This window comes from Perognathus longimembris, chromosome 23 (genome assembly GCF_023159225.1).
Source record: "Perognathus longimembris pacificus isolate PPM17 chromosome 23, ASM2315922v1, whole genome shotgun sequence".
NCBI classification, from domain to species: Eukaryota; Metazoa; Chordata; class Mammalia; order Rodentia; family Heteromyidae; genus Perognathus; species Perognathus longimembris.
The window spans coordinates 18,456,112-18,475,140 of NC_063183.1; the positions used below are offsets into that span (position 1 = coordinate 18,456,112).

The following is a 19,029-nucleotide window of genomic DNA, read 5'->3' on the forward strand; positions in this document are numbered from 1 at the left end:
GCCCACGACTGGCCAAAAAAAAAAAAAAAAAAAAAAAAAAAATCTCCAAATTTATTCTCCAGAGTCGCTGCATAGCAGCATCATTTAAATGAAGCTATGGAACTGAAGTTTCAGTGGCTGAGAAACAACCCACCTCCTACTTCCAATTCTGTTATTCTCCTAACTCCATCTTCCTCCTGTAGGCTCAGTTCTCTGCACCTCATCACTTACCAAGGGAAATCATAGGCTGGGCACTGGTGGCTCACGCCTATAATCCTAGCTACTCAGAAGATCGAGATCTGAGGCTCAAGGTTTGAAGCCAGCCTGGGCAGAAATCTCCCTGTGAGACTCTTACCCCCAATTAACCACTCAAAAGCTGGAATTGATGCTGTGGCTCAAGTGGTAAAGCCCTAGCCTTGAGTGTTATGCCAAGTTGCGAAACCACCACCAAGAAGACCACCGAGACTCAGACATTCCGAAATGCAATAGCAAGGCAAGACTTTATTCAAGCGGGGCTGCAGGCCGGGCCTTGTCCTACCCACTAACACAGCAGAGGTTAGGAGGCAGCCTCGAGCTGCCATTACACAGAGCTTATAAAGGCAAAAGACAAAGTTACAGCAATCAGGTGTTCAAGCAAACAAGATTACGGGTACAAATCTGATTGGCTCAGGGCTCGAGGCATTCTAGGGGCGGTTAGAGTTAAGCATTCCCAGGCAGTTAGAGTTCTTGACCGGCTGGGCCCTAATAAGCTTGCCCTGGGTTTGCTCATAAGGGGGGCTGCCTGAAAATGGGGTACTTTAACTCTTCATTGAGCACAAAGAGGCAGACTCAGAGACAGTGCCCCAGTTCTGAGTTCAAGCCCAAAATCCACCAAAAAAAAAAAAAAAAAAAGAAGAAAAGAAAAAGAAATTATCATCAAGGTACAGAAAGGGTGCACTAGAGAAAGGGTACACTAATGGTCAGTGGGAGCCCACCTGCCCTGTGCATAGCCAAGAGTTAGGAGACAGAGAACAATGGCTCAGTAAATGCAAAGGTTGGGGGGGGGGGGTTATTTGTGCTGGTATTGTGGCTTGAACTCAAGGCCTGAGAGATGTCCCTGAGCTTTATTTGCTCAAGGCTAGTGCTCTATCACTTGAGCCATAACCCCTCTTCTAAGTATCTCATAAACTTTCTTGCCCAGGCTGGAGGCCTGAGGATGAAATTCCTACATGGACAAGAAGATTGGAAGCTGAGCACCAGTGGTTCACACGTGTAATCCTAGCTTCTCAGATGGCTGAGACCTGAGGACCACAGTTCAAAGCCAGTCCAGGCACAAAAGTCTGAGAGACTCTTATCTCCAATTAACCAGCAAGCAGCTAGAAGTAGAGCTGTGGCAAGTGTCAGAATCCCAGTCTTGAGCAAAAAAAGTTAAAGGACAGTGCCTAGGCCTTTTGAGTTTAAGCCCCCACCACTGGCACAAAAAAGAAAAGGAAGTGGGAAGATGATTCTAACACCATTGTGCAGCATGCCAATTGTGGACTTACTACTTCCAGATTTCTTTTTTTTTTTTTTTTTTTTGACCAGTCCTGGGCCTTGGACTCAGGGCCTGAGCACTGTCCCTGGCTTCTTTTTGCTCAAGGCTAGCACTCTGCCACTTGAGCCACAGCGCCGCTTCTGGCCGTTTTCTGTATATGTGGTGCTGGGGAATTGAACCCAGGGCCTCATATATACTAGGCAAGCACTCTTGCCACTAGGCCATATCCCCAGCCCCTACTTCCAGATTTCTTATAAACAACAGGCAAAGTACTATTTGGTTGTTAATTTAGCTCAATTCCTTTTTGTTGTTATCTACAGCTGACCCTAACATATAAACACTAGCCTGCCCACTCTGACTGCTAGTGCTCCTGCTGTAGGAGTGGGTGTCCTGTGCAAGGCACGAGCCAGTACATGCTAGAACCCTGGGATGGGGTCCTCAAGTAACAGCAGACCGCTGTCTCCAGCCAGCCAGCACTTTCTTGTGTGGAGATAAACGCCAGCAAGCACAAACCAGACACTTTGTTTTTCTATGCGGGCTAGAGATGGTTCCTGGTCTGTTAGTTTGAAAAGGCCCCATTTCTCATCTCCAAACTTCATCTCTAGGAGCTCACTGACACCTGTCTACCTACTAGGTTTCCTGAGTGCCATAAAAATTTTATAGCAGGGCTGGGAACATGGCCTAGTGGCCATGTACATTAAGCCCTAGGTTCGATTTCTCAGCACCACATATATAGAAAACGGCCAGAAGAGGCACTGTGGCTCAAGTGGCAGAGTGCTAGCTTTGAGTAAAAAAAAACCCAGGGACAGTGCTCAGGCCCTGAGTTCAAGCCCCAAGACTGGAAAAAAAAATTATACCATCCAGGAGGCTGAAATCTGAGGATCACGGTTCAAAGCCAGCCTGGGCAGGAAAGTCCCTGAGACCCTTATTTCAAATCAAACACCAGAAAACCAGGAAGTGGTGCTGTGGCTCAAGTGGTAAAGTGCTAGGCTTGAGCTGAAGAGTTCAAGCCCTACAATAAAAAAAAAAAATTTACACTATAAACCCAATTTTTGTTTTCCTAACACTTTTTAAAAATTTAACTCTATTAACATTTTCCTTGACAGTGTTATGTGTAAGAGCCTTGCACTTGCTCAGCCCGCTTACTCAGTTGGCACTGTACCTCTTTTTTTTTTTTTTTTTGGCCAGTCCTGGGGCTTGGACCCAGGGCCTGAGCACTGTCCCTGGCTTCTTCCCGCTCAAGGCTAGCACTCTGCCACTTGAGCCACAGCGCCACTTCTGGCCATTTTCTGTATATGTGGTGCTGGGGAATCGAACCCAGGGCCTCATGTATATGAGGCAGGCACTCTTGCCACTAGGCCATATCCCCAGCCCTGCACTGTACCTCTTGAGCTACACTTCTAACCCAATTTTTTGCTGGTTTAGAAAGAGAGCTTCACAGAGTTTTCTACCCAGGCTAACTTCAAACCTAAATCTTCCTGAGTAGCTGGGATTACAGGTATGAGCTGCCAGCACTCAGTAGTATATCCTTTTTAATTCCCCTTTAACCCAAGTTCAACCTAATACTAAAAACACACCTCAAGGTCAACATCCTTTAGAAATAATGCCTGTCTTAGTCACAATGATCTCTCCTCTCCAGGCTATAATGCTACTTACACCACAGATTTTTCTACTCCCTCTCTCCCCACCAAGAAAAACACACCTTTAGAAGTTATCCGTATCTGGCCTCAGTGGCTCACACCTGTAATCCTAGCCACTCAGGAGGTATGAGATCTAAGGATAACAATTCAAAGCCATCCCAGGCTGCAAAGTCCATGAGAAGTAGAGACATGGCTCAAAGGGTAGCACACCAGCAGTGAACCAAGCAGAGAGTGAACAGAAGGACCTGAGTTCAAGCCCTAGTACCAGAAAAACAAAACAAAACAACAACAAAAAAGACCAGCAACAAAAACAGGCGAGGGGACTGAACAGCTTCCACAAGAAGAAATAGAAATGGCTAATAGATACTTGAAGAAATGTGACATCAGACTCAGCCGACGGTGTTCCATGGGATGCTCTCTCTCCTGGCTTTCGGGACCACACAGCACGCAGTGGACCTCAAGCCTCACAGACTGCCCCTTCCCTGTCTCCACTGCCGCTTCTTTCCTCTGCTGAGCGTCTGAATGGCTAAGTGCCTCAGCACCCAATCCTGTATTTGTCCTTATCTCTCAGTTGTCAGCCATCAACTAGCATCAACTGTCACAAGAGCCAAGATATGGAAACAACCCAGATGCCCCACTACAGAAGTACCGATTCAAAAACTATGGCACCTAGAAAGAAAAATGAGGGTGTAAGAGATCACAAGAAATGTATTCACTGCCTTATTATGTAACTGTACCCCCTTTGCACAACACCTTGTCAATAAAATTTAATTAAAAAAACCTATGGCACCTATATGCAATGGAATTTTACACAGCCATTAGAAAGGATTAAAAAAATGACATTCCCAAGGAAATGGATGGAACTAGAACAAATCTTGTTGAGCGTGACAAGCCAAGAACAGAGAGACAAACAGCACATGGTCTCCCTGATATGCAGGTGTTCGATTTAAAAGGCAACGTGATAGGACAAAGCAAATAGGACTCAAGATACCAATACACAGTGAGACCAAAACAGGACAGTCTTGGGGAAAAAAGCGCCAAATAATAAGACCCAAGCACCTCTTCATATGTACATAAAATAATATGGAGACTGAAAGGAACTCCAAAGAGAAGGAAACAAACGACCTCTTCTTAATTTGTCTTAGAGTTTTTAGAGGATTATACATTTTTTTAAATTTTTAATCAGTTGTGGGGCTTGAAAACTCTGGGCCTGGGTGCTGTTCCTGAGCTCCTCAGCTCAAGGCTAGCACTTTATCACTTGATCCACAGTGCCACTTCTGGTTTTCTGGTGGTTAATTGGAGATAAGTGTCTCATGGACTTTCCTGCCCAGGCTGGCTTTGAACCGTGATCCTCAGATTTTAGCCTCTTGAGTAGCTAGGATTACAGGCATGAGCCACAGGCGCCTGGCTAGACTCTACATTCTTCACCTCACATATGGTGTATACATGTGCACATCTGAGGGAAGATGGGAGGAGGGCACAGAATAAGTGAAAAGTGGGTGAAAAAAATACAGTTGGCGGGGGGGGGGGGGAGAGCTGGGACTATGGCCAGTGGTAGAGAGCTTGCCTTGTATACATGAAGCCCTGGGTTCGATTCTTCAGCACCACATATATAGAAAAAGCCAGAAGTGGTGATGTGGCTCAAGTGGTAGAGTGCTAGCCTTGAGCAAAAAGAAGCCAGGGACAGTGCTCAGGCCCTGAGTCCAAAATACAGTAGAAGGGCCGGACACTGATGAAAGCGAACTAAGCAACTCAAGGGCAGTGGTGGGAGGGAGGAAAAGAAATGTACATATCACCTGATCTGGAAGGAATTGTTTTATTGTTAATGTGTGTAGAGTTCATACGCTTTGCAGATTAGAATGATGATGTCCATCATTGGGAAGGTTAAACTGTGTTCTGTGAAATTTATATACTTAATCTCAATAAAGGAAAAAATAAAATAAGCTAGCATCAAACCAAGGCCAAACCAAGCCTCCAATACTTTATGTGGCCTGCAAAAGTATTCTGAGTTTATTCTTTCTCTTTTATTTTCATTTTATGAGTCCAAGGAGGGACTCAGATCTCAGCCTCCTAAGTAGCTAGGACTACAGATCTGGGTTATCAGCACCTGGCTTTGTTCTCTAGTCTTAACCATTATCAGTGAACCACCATCACCTACCTCTGGGCTTACACTAAAATGTTAAGGCTAGTTCATTCTTTCCTTTCTCTTCCTCCTCTACAGGAAATCAAAGCCTAGGAGATAATCTATTTATCTCCGAATATAACTCTCTCCATCTTCACTCCCATTTCTACACTAAGCCCTCTCACCTCTCATCCACACTACGGCAACCTCTCTAAATGGCCTTCCAAATTGTTCACTCCACCTCTGGATTCCACACAGCAGTGAGAAATCTTCATCCTGGCTGGAGATCCAATCCCAGGGCCTTGAGTATGATATCACAGAGCCTTGTTCCCAGCAGCAAGACTTCTTTAAAATCGCAAATCCTACAAAGTCACCCTTCCGCTGAAAACTCTTTTAATGGTTCCCCACTATTCTTACAATGACGTCCAAGTTCCTTACCATGGCAACAAGGCTCCACATGACCTACATCTTACAAACTCCCCAACTTCTTCGACTTATCCTTCACTATTCTTCAAACATACAAATATCCTTTCTGTTCCTGGAACCCACCAGGCCCCCATCAAGTCTTTCAAGTTGGTGTGCTTGTTAGAATGTGCTTGTTAGAATGTTCTACCTCCAGCTTTCCTTTTGATATGTGTGTGTGTGTGTGTGTGTGTGTGTGTGATGTAAAGGGTCAAACTCTGGCCTCATCATGCCTGCAAAGCACACACTAAGCTGCATCCCCAACCCTACTCCTAGCTTTCTGCATAATTCATTTTATCCTTCAACTTTAACTGTGCTCAAAGCATCACCTCCCAGGCCAGTCAACTGAAAACAGCACCTACTACTGCACCACTCTCTTTCCCTCTAGCACTTGCCTAACTTATCTCTACTCCTTCAACCTAAAGGTATGATTTTCACAGGGGCTGCTCTCTAGTGAGTATCTAACACTTAGTCCTGTACCTGAACCATTTTAAACACTCAATGGTTACCAAACTACTTCATTTACAGCTCTAGGACTGTTTTGGTACTGTGGTTATAGTTTAGACTTACTGAAATTTTTTACAAAATATTTCAAGCAATTAGCCAAACTCCAAAAACAACAACTACCACCAACCCAATTACCATTTTGGTTCATTTGCCTCCTTTTTTTTGCCAGTCCTGGGGCTTGAACTCAGGGCCTGGGCACTGTCCCTGGCTTCTTTCTCCTCAAGGCTAGTAGGTTGCCACTTGAGCCACAGTGCCACTTCCGGTTTTTTCTGTTTATGTGGTACTGAGGAATCCAACCCAGGCTTTCATACATGATAGGCAAGCACTCTACCACTAAGCTACATTCCCAGCCCTGCCTACATTTTTTTTTTTATTGTTTGTTTTGCCAGCCCTGGGGCTTGGACTCAGGGCCTGAGCACTGTCCCTGGCTTTTTTTTTTTTTTTTTTTTTTTTTTGCTCAAGGCACTCTACCACTAGGCCATATTCTCAGCCCATTCATTTTTTGTTTCATTTTTTGTTTTAAGAAATAAAACAGGTATCATTGGCTCACTCCTGTAATCGTAGCTACTTGGGAAGTAAAGATCAAGATCACAGTTCCAGGCCAGTCTGGATGGATGGACAGATAGACAGGCGATCGTGAGACCCTCTTCTCAACAGAAAAAGCTGGGTGTGGTGTATACACCTGATATTCCAGCTACAGTAGGAAGCATAAATAGGAGGATAGTGTTCCAGAAAAAAAAAAAAAAACACAAAACACTATCTCAAGAATAACCAAAACAAGCAAAGGAAGTGGTGACCTTGTCAAAAAAGAAATGTACTCATTACTTGACTTATGAAATGGTAACTGTTCTGTACAATGCCTTAACAATTTTAAAATTATACTTTAAAAAATAACCAGATGAAAAAGGGATGAAAGTGTGGTTCAGGTGGTACAGAGCTACAAGAAGTTCTGAGTTCCATACCATTCATACCATTATAACATCTAATTAACAGGACTGTGTTGCATTAAACAAAAGTCAATGTCATATGGATTAATTATCTCAATTTGTTTAATTACTCAATTCCACTGCTCTTTCTCACTAACGTACCCCATCCCTGCAAGGCACAACTATTCTAAAATTGGAATTTTTTTTTGGGGGGGGGGACAGTCTTGGGGCTTGAACTTGGGGCCTGAGCACTGTTCCTGGCTTCTTTTTGCTCAAGGCTAGCACTCTACCACTTTAGCCACATGCCACTTCTGGCTTTTCCTATATATGTAGTGCTGAGGAAGCAAACCCAGGGCTTCATGTATATGAGGCAAGCACTTTACCACTAGGCCATAGTCCCAGCCCTGACCTGAAATATTTTTAAACTTTAACTCTATATAGAGGGAGGTGAGCCTGTTTCATTCTTTTTGTTGTTGTTGGCCATGGGGCTTGAACTCAAAGCCTAAGCCCTGTCCCTGTGAAATTTTGCTCAAGGCTACCACACTACCACTTTGAGCCATAGCTCCACTTGAAGTTTTTTGCTTAATTGGAGATAAGAATCTCACAGACTTTCCTGCCTGGGCTGGCTGGATTACAGGCATGAGCCACCAGAGCCCAGCTGTTTCATTCACTTTAGTGTTATGTAGTTGCTTTGTGTAAATAAATCACAACTTATTCATTCTCCAATTGGTATAAGATTGAGGCAGATCTCAATTTTTTGGTTTTGGAATAACTTTTATTTATTTTGCTGGACCTGGGGCTTCAACTCAGGACCTAGATACTGTCTCTGAGCTTCATTTTGCTCAAAGCTAGCACTCTACCACTTGAGCCACATCTCCACCATTAAGCACCAGCTTAATTGGAGATCAGAGTCTCATGAGCATTCTTGCCCTGTCTGGCTTTGAACCATGACCCTCAAACCTCAGCTTCCTGAGCAGCTAGGATTACAGGTGTGAGCCACCAGTGCCCCGCATAACTTTTATTTTGAACATTCAATCTCCTGTGCGTTTGTGTAAGAGGTCCTCTAAGGATCCAAATTCCCATCTTCAAGTTAACTAGATAATGCCAAACTGTCCTTCAGATCAGTTGTTCCAATTAATACACCAACTGTATTAAGGTTTCATCACCAATCACGGATCGATAGTGTCACACATCATTTTCCCCAATGTGAGAAATACTATCATTTTAATTTATATGAACCTAATTCTAAGCAAGGTTAAGTGTCTTTTCAGGATTATTGGCCATTCTTATTTTTCTTTTATCCTGGCCTGTTTATATTAGCTACACTTTTTTTCTACTGTCTAATATGTTCTTTTTTTTCTCCTTTATCTATAGGTGCTCTTTAAATAGTCAAGATGTTAGTAACTTGTCAGGTGACATATCGCAATTATCTTTACATATGCCTTGTCTTTGTGTGTGTGTGCATGTGTGTGTGTGCCAGTCCTGGGGCTTGGCTCAGAGCCTCATCCTTTTGTTTAGCTTTACCTCCACTTTCAGCTTCTTGCTGGTTATGTGAAGAATGTGAAGGGCAGGCTTCAAACTGTGAGCCTCAGATCTCATCTCAGACTCCTGAGTGGCAAGGGTTACAGGTGTGAACCTTGTACTTTATAAATTCAGGTCATTAATCCACATGACATTGGCTTTTGTAAATATAATTTTATTGTTTCTACTACTGTGTTGTACAGTGGGGTTACCATTTTGTAAGTCAGGTAATGAGTGCATTTCCTTTTTTTGGACAATATTACCCCTTCCTTTACTTTCTCCCAGCACCCCTTCCTTTACTTTCTCCCAGCACCACCCCCCCCCCAATCCCATGCTGACTTTTGTCCATTGCAACACAGTCTCGTGAATTAGATGTTATATATTCACATGTACTTGAATGAAGAGATTGAGGTCATAGGGGTAAGGTGCATTATTATCTTCTGTCAACAGATAGGAAATAGAAGCACAGAGACTTAGCTTGGGCCTTCAGTGACTACTCTTTTTTTTTTTTTTTGGCTGGTCCTTGGGCTTGAACTCAGAGCCTGAGTTCTGTCCCTGAGCCTCTGTATGCTCAAGGATAACGCTCTACCACTTGAGCCACAGTGCTACTTCCAGCTTTTTCTGTGTATGTGGTACTGAAGAATTGAACCCAGGGCTTCATGAATGTTAGGCAAGCACTCTGCCACATTCCCAGCCAGTGACTACTCTGTACCAGACTCTGGAAGGTGGACAAAAACACTATCTTTCAAGTGACCCCCAAATAGACTTAGGTACTTTGTCCACATTCAATTAAAACAAACAAAAACCATGGGTCAGATGCCAGTGGCTCATACCTATAAGCCTAGCTTCTCAGGAAGCTGAGATCTGAGGACTGTGGATGGAAGACAGCCTGGGCATCAAAGAAAAGTTCATGAGACTCTTGTCTATAATTACCCGTCAAAAAACCAGAAGTGGAGCTGTGGCTTAAATGGTAGAACACAAGCTGAAAGGGGGGGTGGGGTGGAGGAAAGAGCTAAGGGACAGCACCCAGACCCTGAGTTCAAGCTCCAGTACTGGCGCGCATACACATGCATGCACACACATACAAATTGGGGGGGTGGTAATCCTTGAAAAATGAGCAAATATCTATGGGGCAAGCCAGTCCATTATGTTCCCCTTGAATATGAGCTCCATACTGAAAGTAGCCTCTGATGTCTCCGCTGATGTCTCTTGCTATTGGTCACCTTAAGCACAATGTCCTTGTTGAAGTCATTTATTGTCCACAACCCCTGTACACAACAGCAGTAGCTGCTCATCAGCCACTAGCCCAGCAGGTCCAAAAACACAACAGAGATATGACAGCTGGACAATACCCTTTTACCTCAGGAGGGAGTTGTACCAGGCTGAAGCCCCCAAACTGATACTCAACCTTTAAAATACCACACACAAAAGCTGTAGGATGCATTGTGGGAAGCAGGGAGAGGTAGAGAACTGTCCAAGAACCCAGAACCTAGCTTAATGAGAGACCAGAATTGTTAGTTCATAAATAGTTGGGGTCTTTTGGTTTTTTGCTGGTCCTGGAGCATGGGAGCTGTCCCTGAGCCTCTTTGTGCTCAAGGTTAGCACTCTACCACTTGAGCCACAGTGCCACTTATGGCTTTTTTGAGTAGTTTATTGGAGGTAAGAGTCTCACAATGACTTTTCTGCCCTGGCTGGCTTTGAACCACAATCCTCAGATCTCAGCCTCCTGAGTAGCTAGGATTACAGGCATGAGCCACCAGTGCCCGGCTCATAAATAGTTCTTTTTTTTTTTTTTTTTGGCCTGTCCTGGGGCTTGAGCACTGTCCCTGGCTTCTTTTTGCTCAAGGCTAGCACTCTGCCACTTGAGCCACAGCGCCACTTCTGGCCGTTTTCTGTATATGTGGTGATGGGGAATTGAACCCAGGGCCTCATGTATACAAGGCAAGCTCTCTTGCCACTAGGCCATATCCCCAGCCCCTCATAAATAGTTCTTATTCAACAAATAAATGAATTGTTTCATCCTGAGCCAGGATTACTTGTTTCATCAGATCATACATTGAGAAATCAATGTGTGAAATTTTTGATGCTCAGAAGCACACCTGGCATGCATTATTCTCCTTTCAGATCCAACTATCTCACAGAATACCAGTGAGGCAAAATGAGACAAAGCCAAAAAAAAGAGAGAGAGAGAAAGCCTATTCCATAATGTTGGGTGCACACAAGGTAAACAATTGGTCACCATGTCACCTGCAAAATACCAAAACCTCTCAGCCAAAATGATGCTTCTTCTCTGCAGTTTATTCTTGTATTAGTCTCTCCTCATAGGTAGGATTTAGTCGCTCAAAGAACTGCCTATTATGTGACAGCATCTAATCTACAATGAGCCCCTACTTCCTTAAACCCTCCCCCAAACACCAATGTCCAAATCCTATAATCAGTCCTAACATCCTCTTAACCATCACCCCATGGCCCAACACCATGGAGTGGCCAACTCTTCAGGTGTATTCCTAATATTCTTTGGCTATAAGGCATTAACATGAAAACTATCTAAAAATTTATACTTTTCTCTTTCTGGGAAGTTCTCTTAGTATCTACCCATGAAGAAAACTTTGCTTTTATGTAACATTTTCTTCTAGCTAGATGTCCTGGAAAAGTTGATCCTGTCTAACTCATCTTTGTAAATCTGTAGTACCTTACACATCAGAGGATTTCTTTTTGAACGGTATTTATATGCCTGGTTTTTTTTTTGTTTTTGTTTTTTTTTGGCCAGTCCTGGGCCTTGGACTCAGGGCCTGAGCACTGGGTCCCTGGCTTCTTCCCGCTCAAGGCTCCCACTCTGCCACTTGAGCCACAGCGCCGCTTCTGGCCGTTTTCTGTATATGTGGTGCTGGGGAATCGAACCTAGGGCCTCGTGTATCCGAGGCAGGCACTCTTGCCACTAGGCTATATCCCCAGCCCTTATATGCCTGTTTTTAAACTAGCAGAGTTGAGATAAATGCCTCAGAATCACAGATGTGAAATCTCAGAATATTTTAAATAATTGCAGAAAAAATGTAATTGCAGATTTATTCTCCCCCTCAAAAATGTTTAAAAGGATTTCCCTTTCCCAAACAGTATTTTCTCCACCTTCACATTTTTGTGATTTCACACATACTATTTACATCCATATAAATATCCTAAATGTAATTAACATGTATTCATGTTTAACTCAGAAGTCTTTGGGCTTTCAAGAAAAATGTAAGTACTGTCTGTCCATGTCTCATTCACCCAATTTCCATTTCTTTCCATTGTTATCCCATCCCCCTTAAAAAAAAAAAAAAAAAAAACACCTTACTGCAGGGCTGGGGATATGGCCTAGTGGCAAGAGGCTTGCCTCGTATACATGAAGCCCTCGGTTCGATTCCCCAGCACCACATATACAGAAAATGGCCAGAAGTGGCGCTGCAGCTCAAGTGGCAGAGTGCTAGCCTTGAGCAAAAAGAAGCCAGGGACAGTGCTCAGGCCCTGAGTCCAAGGCCCAGGACTGGCAAAAAAGAAAAACACAGAATGTGCTCTAATAATCTATCTTTTATTACAAGACATATATTTAGAGAACTTAATCTCTAATCTGGTCTACATATTGTTTAAATATATAAACAAATGGCTGTAACATGTTCTGGAGTTTTTCTATTGATTGCTGGAGGAACTCTCTCACCCTCTAAATGGGTACTTTGGTCTTTGTCTACAAAAAAAAATTGATGTTCCTTTCCATTTTAGTAAGCAGAGTAGAGGGAAACAGAACAGAACATTTATTCTGCTTATGACGCAAAAGTGTAATTCAGGTTGGTTTAACGCATCGAATGACACATCATGTAATAGCATAGCCTGCTTTAAAGTTGTATGCCTTAAGGCATTCTGACCAGTACTCATCTTTCAAGAGGAAAGCTGATTTATACTCTAAAAGCAAAGATTAAATTAAATTCAATAAATTCAGCTCAACACTAGCAAAGAACCTTCACTCATTCAGCAAGACATTACGCCAGAGGAGCTGATAGGTTCAAACCAATGTCTGATTCAGAGTGAGCAAGATTACTACTGAGCACCACAGATCTCTCAAGGAGACTAGGGAATATGAATGACTGTAGAAAGAACATTCCAGATCCAATACTCTAGTTCCTCACAGAACCCGATCCTGGATGAAACATTTGGACCGAGAGATGGGAGGTGAAAGATCTCGGAGCCTTCCACTATTTAGGGGGCTTTGATTTGCTCACATGAAAGGCGCACATGAAAAACCAATCATAATGCCCATGTCGTGTACGATTATTTTTGAGTCCTTCATGCAACTTAGCAAACGGCGGCTTTTAAGACGCCACAACTAATCGCTGCGGGGGCGGGGGAGTGGTCTGGTCAATTCTGAAGAGCGACTTCCATCAGAGAACGGCTGAGTGGGGGTGGCGTCCCCTACCACCAACCCCCGGGGAGGCGGTGACCCCAGGGGACCCCTTCAGGCCAGCGCTGGGCACCCGGACGCAACGCAGCGGCCCACGGTCACGCCGCCCCTCAGACCCCGACCGCCCGGCCTCCCTCAGGCCACGGACAAGGAGGCCCAGGGCGCCTCCCCCCCTCCCCCCCGTGCCGGCGAGGTTCAAGCGGGGCTGGCGGGGTCGGCGACCGCACCTGCCGCCGTGGGGGGGGGGGGGCGGGGGCCGCGCTCGCGGCCCGGGATCGAGCGTGCGGGCAGCGCGGCGGCTGCGGGGCCGGCGCTGGCGCACTGCAGGGCCCCCCCCCCCGCCCACCGCGCGCTTCCCGCTCGGGACCCGGCCTTTACCTGCACGTCACTCAGCTCCACGCGCAGGTACAGCTCGCGGTGTCGCTGAGCCCAGTAGACGTGCGGCGTCAGGACCTGGTTCTCCATGGCCACGCTTGCCCCGTGTGAGTCGGGAGGCTCGGCTCACGGCGCCTGGCTGCCTCGGCGGACGGCGCGGCTGGAGCTGGGCGGACGCAGGCCGCAAATCCCCTCACCGCCGCTCCGGAGCCCGCAGCGCGACTGCCAGGAGGCGCCCCCCACGCTCGCGGCCCGCGCCTGCGCAGTGCCGAGCGGGGGCGGCGGCGCGAGCCGCGCGGGGGCGGGCGCCAGGGGGCGTGTCCGCGGCTACGTCATGACGACCCCGCTGCGGCTGTGTGGCGCTCGCAGTCTGCAGCGGGGTGCGCGCGCGGCGCGGACGTGTGGCTCCTGCGGGCCTTGCCAGGAAAGCATCTGAATAACCGAGGGGCTCAGCCTGGCGCCGGTGGTTCCCGCCTGGGACCCTAACTGTTCAGGAGGCTGAGAGCTGAAGATGCTGGGTCAAAGCCAGGTGTAGAGGAGTCTGGAACTCCATCTCCAAAAATAACCAGTAAAAAAAAAAAATCAGAACTGGAGGCATGACTCAAGTGGGAGAGCACCCATTAATAATAAAGACGATCGTAGTGGTTCGAGGCAGTTGGTCCCAGAGTGTGTAGACTGGAGTTTCCCAGTGCCAGCTAGTAGAATTTCTATGATAGAAATAGCTTACCAGGTGCCCTCCAGTAATGTAGCCATTCCACGATGGTTAGGTCTTAATTACTAGCCATCTGATGACTGTTTTATTGGGGAGTACTGTCCTTCCTGCCAACGGACATCCTGACGACCCACGTCTCGACTCTAACCAAGAAGCCTGAACTGAAGATGACACTCATTCACGAAGGTTTTTGTTTTTGTCCTCTTGTTTTGGCTTTTCCATTTTTTGCTGTACTGGGCTTTGAACTCAGGACCTTTTCCTTGATAGACAGGTGCTCTGCCATGTGAACCATGCCCCCAAGTTTCATTTATGTCTTCTTTAAACTATTTCATCTGTCTTCATTTTCATCTCCAAGTTCTTCTGTAGTGAAGGATTTAATGACAAGCAGTACTTCAATGAGAACTAGAAGTCTGGGACACCCCCCCCCCCCGCAAAAAATGAAATTCCATTCTTTTAATTCCTACTTGTTTTATGTTTTTGTGTGTGTGAGAGAGGAGGGGGGGGTATGTGCATGCATGTGCCAGTACTGGGACTTGAACCCAGACCCTCACATTTGCTTGGCTTTTCTTGCTCAAGCCTGGCATTCTACCACCTGAGCCATGCCTTCACGAAGCTCTTTGTTGGTTAATTGGGGATAAGAGTCTCACAGAGTTCTCTACCTGAGTTGGCTTGAAACAGTGATCCTCAGATCCCAGCCTACTGAGTAGCTAGGGTTACAGGTATGAGCCACTCTTGTTGTTTCTAACCAAGAGTCAATCCAATGAGAAAGCAGAATCATATTAGCTCCCAGGAAGCGCTTAGCTGAGTTGGCCATGAAAAATATAACGGGTTTAATGTGAAAGTGCTGAACGGACATGAGTAGTATGGTAAAACCACAGAGAGGCATGGAATGCTTGAGTGCTTGATTGTGAAATGGGCAAGAAACTGGCAGAACATGTAACACAGGTAAGGCAGGGGAAGCTCAGGGCCCAAGTCCAAAAGTGAAGATAAGTGGATGTGTCTGTGAGCCTGGGAGGAAGGGAATGGAGCAGAAAGATGGAAATGTGAATAGAGAAGGATTTAAAGTCTTCGCTGCCACTGGCTCATCCAGTGGCTCAGGTGTTTAATCCTAACTACTTAGGAGATTGAGACCCAGGGTTCGAAGACAGCCTGGACAGGAAAGCCAGTGGAACTCTTAGCTCCAATTAACAACCAAAAAAAAAAAAAGGTGGAAGTGGAGCTATGGCTCAGGGGCAACACCTAGGCCGCAAGTTCAAGCCCCAGGATCTGCACACACAAAGCAAAATTGTTGGACTAGAGTTGTGGCTAAAGTGGCTTCATGCCAAGTCCTAGTGCAAGATCCTGAGCTCAACTCCCCCCCCCCCTTAGTACTGACAAAAATTAAGAAGAAATAAGAGGGACTGGGAATATGGCCTAGTGACAAGAGTGCTTGCCTCATATACATGAAGCCCTGGGTTCGATTCCCCAGCACCACACATATAGAAAACGGCCAAAAGTGGTGCTATGGCTCAACCTGCAGAGTGCTAACCTTGAGCAAAAAGAAGCCAGGGATGGTGCTCAGGCCCTGAGTTCAAGGCCCAGGACTGGCAAAAAGAAAAAAGAAGAAGAAATAAGATCTGTCTGCTGGGCCACAGGGGAGCTCTGTTTTCTCTTTTGAGGAACCTCCATACTGCTTTCCAGAGTGACTGAACAAGTTTGCAATCCCACCAACAGTCTAGTAGTGTTCCCTTTTGGCCACATCCCTGCCAGCACCTGTTGCTATTAAATTTCTTGATAATGGCTATTCTAACTGGGGTAAGGTAGAGTCTCAATGTTATTTTGATTTGTATTTCTTTATGGACAGAAACGTTGAGCATTTCTTCCTGTATCTATTGGCCATTCTTATTTCCTCTTCAGAGAAATCTCTCTTTAAGTTTTTAGCCCACTTGTTAATGAAGTGATTGTTTCTTTGAAGATTTGTTTTTGGGGCATTTACCCAAATGACCACAAACAAAGCCATACTAAAGCTACCAGCACAACTATGTTCATTGAAGCATTATTTACCATAGCTAAGATATAGAACCAACCAAGATGCCCCTCAGTAGATGGAGTTCTATGCTTCCATTAGAAAGAATGGCATTGTCCCCTTCATTAGGAAATGGAAAGACCTGGAAAAAATTACATTAAATGAAGTAAGCTAGGCCCAAGTAAAGTAGATGGCATGTTTTCCCTCATTTGTAGTAACTAGAAAATGTCTATGATATTCTTTTTTTTTTTTTTTTTGGCCAGTCCTCGGCCTTGGACTCAGGGCCTGAGCATTGTCCCTGGCTTCTTTTTGCTCAAGGCTAGCACTCTGCCACTTGAGCCACAGCGCCACTTCTGGCCATTTTCTATATATGTGGTGCTGGGGAATCGAACCTAGGGCTTCATGTATCCGAGGCAAGCACTCTTGCCACTAGACCAGCCCCTGTCTATGATATTCTTAACAGCAGATCTCAGTAGCCCCATTGCTAAGTGCATAGGACCCTACATATATAATGAAGCGTATCAACATGAAATCCAAGAACTGGGGACAAGAGGTTCTTATTATGTCCTGTATGTAGTTATTTATTTTGTTGTTGTTTGTTTTAGTTTTCTGTACCCTTTGTCTTGTATGTAAGTTTATAGATTCTGGAAGGAAAAGGGAATCATAGAAACAGCAGGACAAAGGATGAACTATTGCAACAATGATACTCACTTGACACTATGTTGGAAATGAGCTATACAACTTGGGAAGAAAGGGGATAACAGTGTTTCAAAAGAAATGCAGCTCATTACCTTACTTATGGAACTGCTCATCACCTTTACAATAAAGATTAAAGTAGTGGTAGAGAGTTTGCCTAGCAGGCATGAAGCCCTGGGTTCGACTCCTCAGCACCACATAAACAGAAAAAGCCGGAAGTGGGGCTGTGGCTCAAGTGGTAGAGCTCTACACTTGAGCACAGCGAGGCTCAGGAGCAGAGCCCAGGCTCTGAGTTCAAGGTCCAGGACCCGCAAAAAAAAATAAATAAAAAATAAATAAAGCCAACAAGCTGCAAGTCCAGGCAGATTTCTACACTTTCTCTGTATCCGCCTCCGCCCCACCCCACCGCCCTCCAGACCACGCCCCCCACCTACCACGCCCCCACACTAGGCCACGCCCCCGTTCGCATCGTCTCCTTCCACTTGGTCTTCGCTCCTCCTACCACTAGAGGGCGTGGTGGCTCGTGAGCCCACCTAGAAGTGGAGGCGGCGTCCTTCTTGGTTCGTCGGCTCCGGTTCCAGTGGAAGGGTGGGGTCTGCAGAAACCGGAAGTTCCCTGACCGCCGCTGCCGCCGCGGCCGACACCTTCGAGTCCCGCGCCCGCTGGGGGCCGCCGGCGCGGCCGCCGCGCAAGCTGCTGTCACCCGCACGGGGAGTGGAGGCGGCACGGCATGAAGCGGCGCGGACCCGCTCCGTAGCGCGTCGGGGAGCGGGGCTGGGGGGAAGGTGCGGCATCCGCCCCCCTCTCCTCCCTCCCCGGAGCCCGCGAGGCCTGGCCCCAGCCTCCCCGCCCGGGGAGCCGCCCGCGCGTGGGCCCGAGTCGGCGGCGGGGGTCTCCGCTTGCCGGAAGAGGAAGCCAACGTTCCCCTGAGCGTCCCCCCGCCCGCAGCGCCGGCCCTCCGGACGTCCGCGTCCGTTATCTCCATTGGACCCCGCCGGGGTTGGGGGGGGCGGGGTGCCGGGTGCTCGGGACCGGCTTCGCGGAAAGGAGAACACGGAAGTTCCTGGAGGCGGAGAACTTGGCCTGAGGTCCGCTTGGGGGCAGATGATGGGATTCTGAACCTCAGATTTCTCTCTGGTTTTCCGGCTCGGTTGGTCGCCCTGCCTGGCCGCTTCCCTCCGGCCGATCCCTCTTCCTATCTCCCCCGCCCCCCCCACCTCCGCCGCTCCCCTCTTCTCTGTCCTCCGCGGGTTCTGTTCCACCCACCCACGGCCGGAGGACACGTGAACTTCCCGGTTGCACCTTCCTCCCCCCCCCCCATACACACGAAGCCTGGGGAATCCCTCGAGGTCCCCACCCCCTGCTCATCCTTTTTCTGCGAGCCCCTCTCCTCTTCCTTCGTCAGCTTTCGCGATCGTTTGCCCCTGGATGCGACCTGAGCCGGTTGTGAGCCCTGGAGGGGCGCCGGGGGGTAGGATTCCGTGAGGCGTGGGTGTTTGCGTGAGGTGATTGGCCCTGAAGTTTAAAAGTGTGTGGAATGCGATTGGACTGGTCCAGACATTTTTTTTTTTAATTGCTTGAATTCGGCCTGGGCACCGTCTCCGAGCCCTTTTGCGCCGAGACCGAGCACCACTTCAGGTTTTCTGACGGGGGGGGGGGGGTCCCTTGGAGATGCGAGCCCCCAGGGACTGTCCTGCTCGCGCGGGCTTCACCCCGCGGTCCTCACGTCTCAGCCTCCTGAGCAGGTAGGATGATGGGCGTGAGCCGCCGGCGCCCAAGCCAAGCTCTTTCTTGAGCCCGGACTCTCAAACCTATTTTCCCAGTTTCCCAACCTGAGCGACAGGCGCAATATAGCTAATGGTGGTGATGGGGGCGGGGAGGGGGGGAACGGATATGTCTTGATTTCTTAGCCTCTGGTTCACTTTGCTAGTCGAATGCTCCCGGTTTCACCTCCACCTGGCACTTAGCTTTCACCAGGACCTCTCCTCTCTGTCATCCACTGTGGCTACTACGGAAGCCGACAAATTAACAGGTATAATCACAGGTGCTCCCCACCCCTTTTCTAAAGTAGTCTTTCAAGAAGCTGTTCTCTAGAGCCGGGCTCCGGTGGCTTACGCTTGTAATCCCAGCTACTCTGGA

General features: G+C 47.1%; 2 protein-coding genes across 4 annotated transcripts in view; one reads left to right on the top strand and one right to left on the bottom strand.

Annotated features, from left to right (window-relative positions):
- Window positions 1-13,740, bottom strand: part of Hacd3 (3-hydroxyacyl-CoA dehydratase 3) — a 28,705-nt gene extending 14,965 nt beyond the window's left edge. The window contains exon 1 of the mRNA XM_048332176.1: window positions 13,481-13,740. Coding sequence (XP_048188133.1) covers window positions 13,481-13,567 — 87 coding nt within the window. The 5' untranslated portion in view covers window positions 13,568-13,740. The remainder of the gene's footprint in view (window positions 1-13,480) is intronic.
- A 3,771-nt stretch (window positions 13,741-17,511) lies between these two features.
- The window catches only part of Dpp8 (dipeptidyl peptidase 8), a 52,604-nt gene continuing 51,086 nt past the window's right edge, over window positions 17,512-19,029 (top strand). The window contains exons 1-2 of one of the 3 annotated variants that reach the window (XM_048331761.1): window positions 17,823-17,978; window positions 18,858-18,922. The gene's annotated coding sequence lies outside the window, so the exon portion shown is untranslated. Of the gene's footprint in view, window positions 17,676-17,755; window positions 17,979-18,857; window positions 18,923-19,029 lie in introns of those variants that run through there. The other 2 variants (XM_048331758.1, XM_048331757.1) reach the window with 2 other exon arrangements.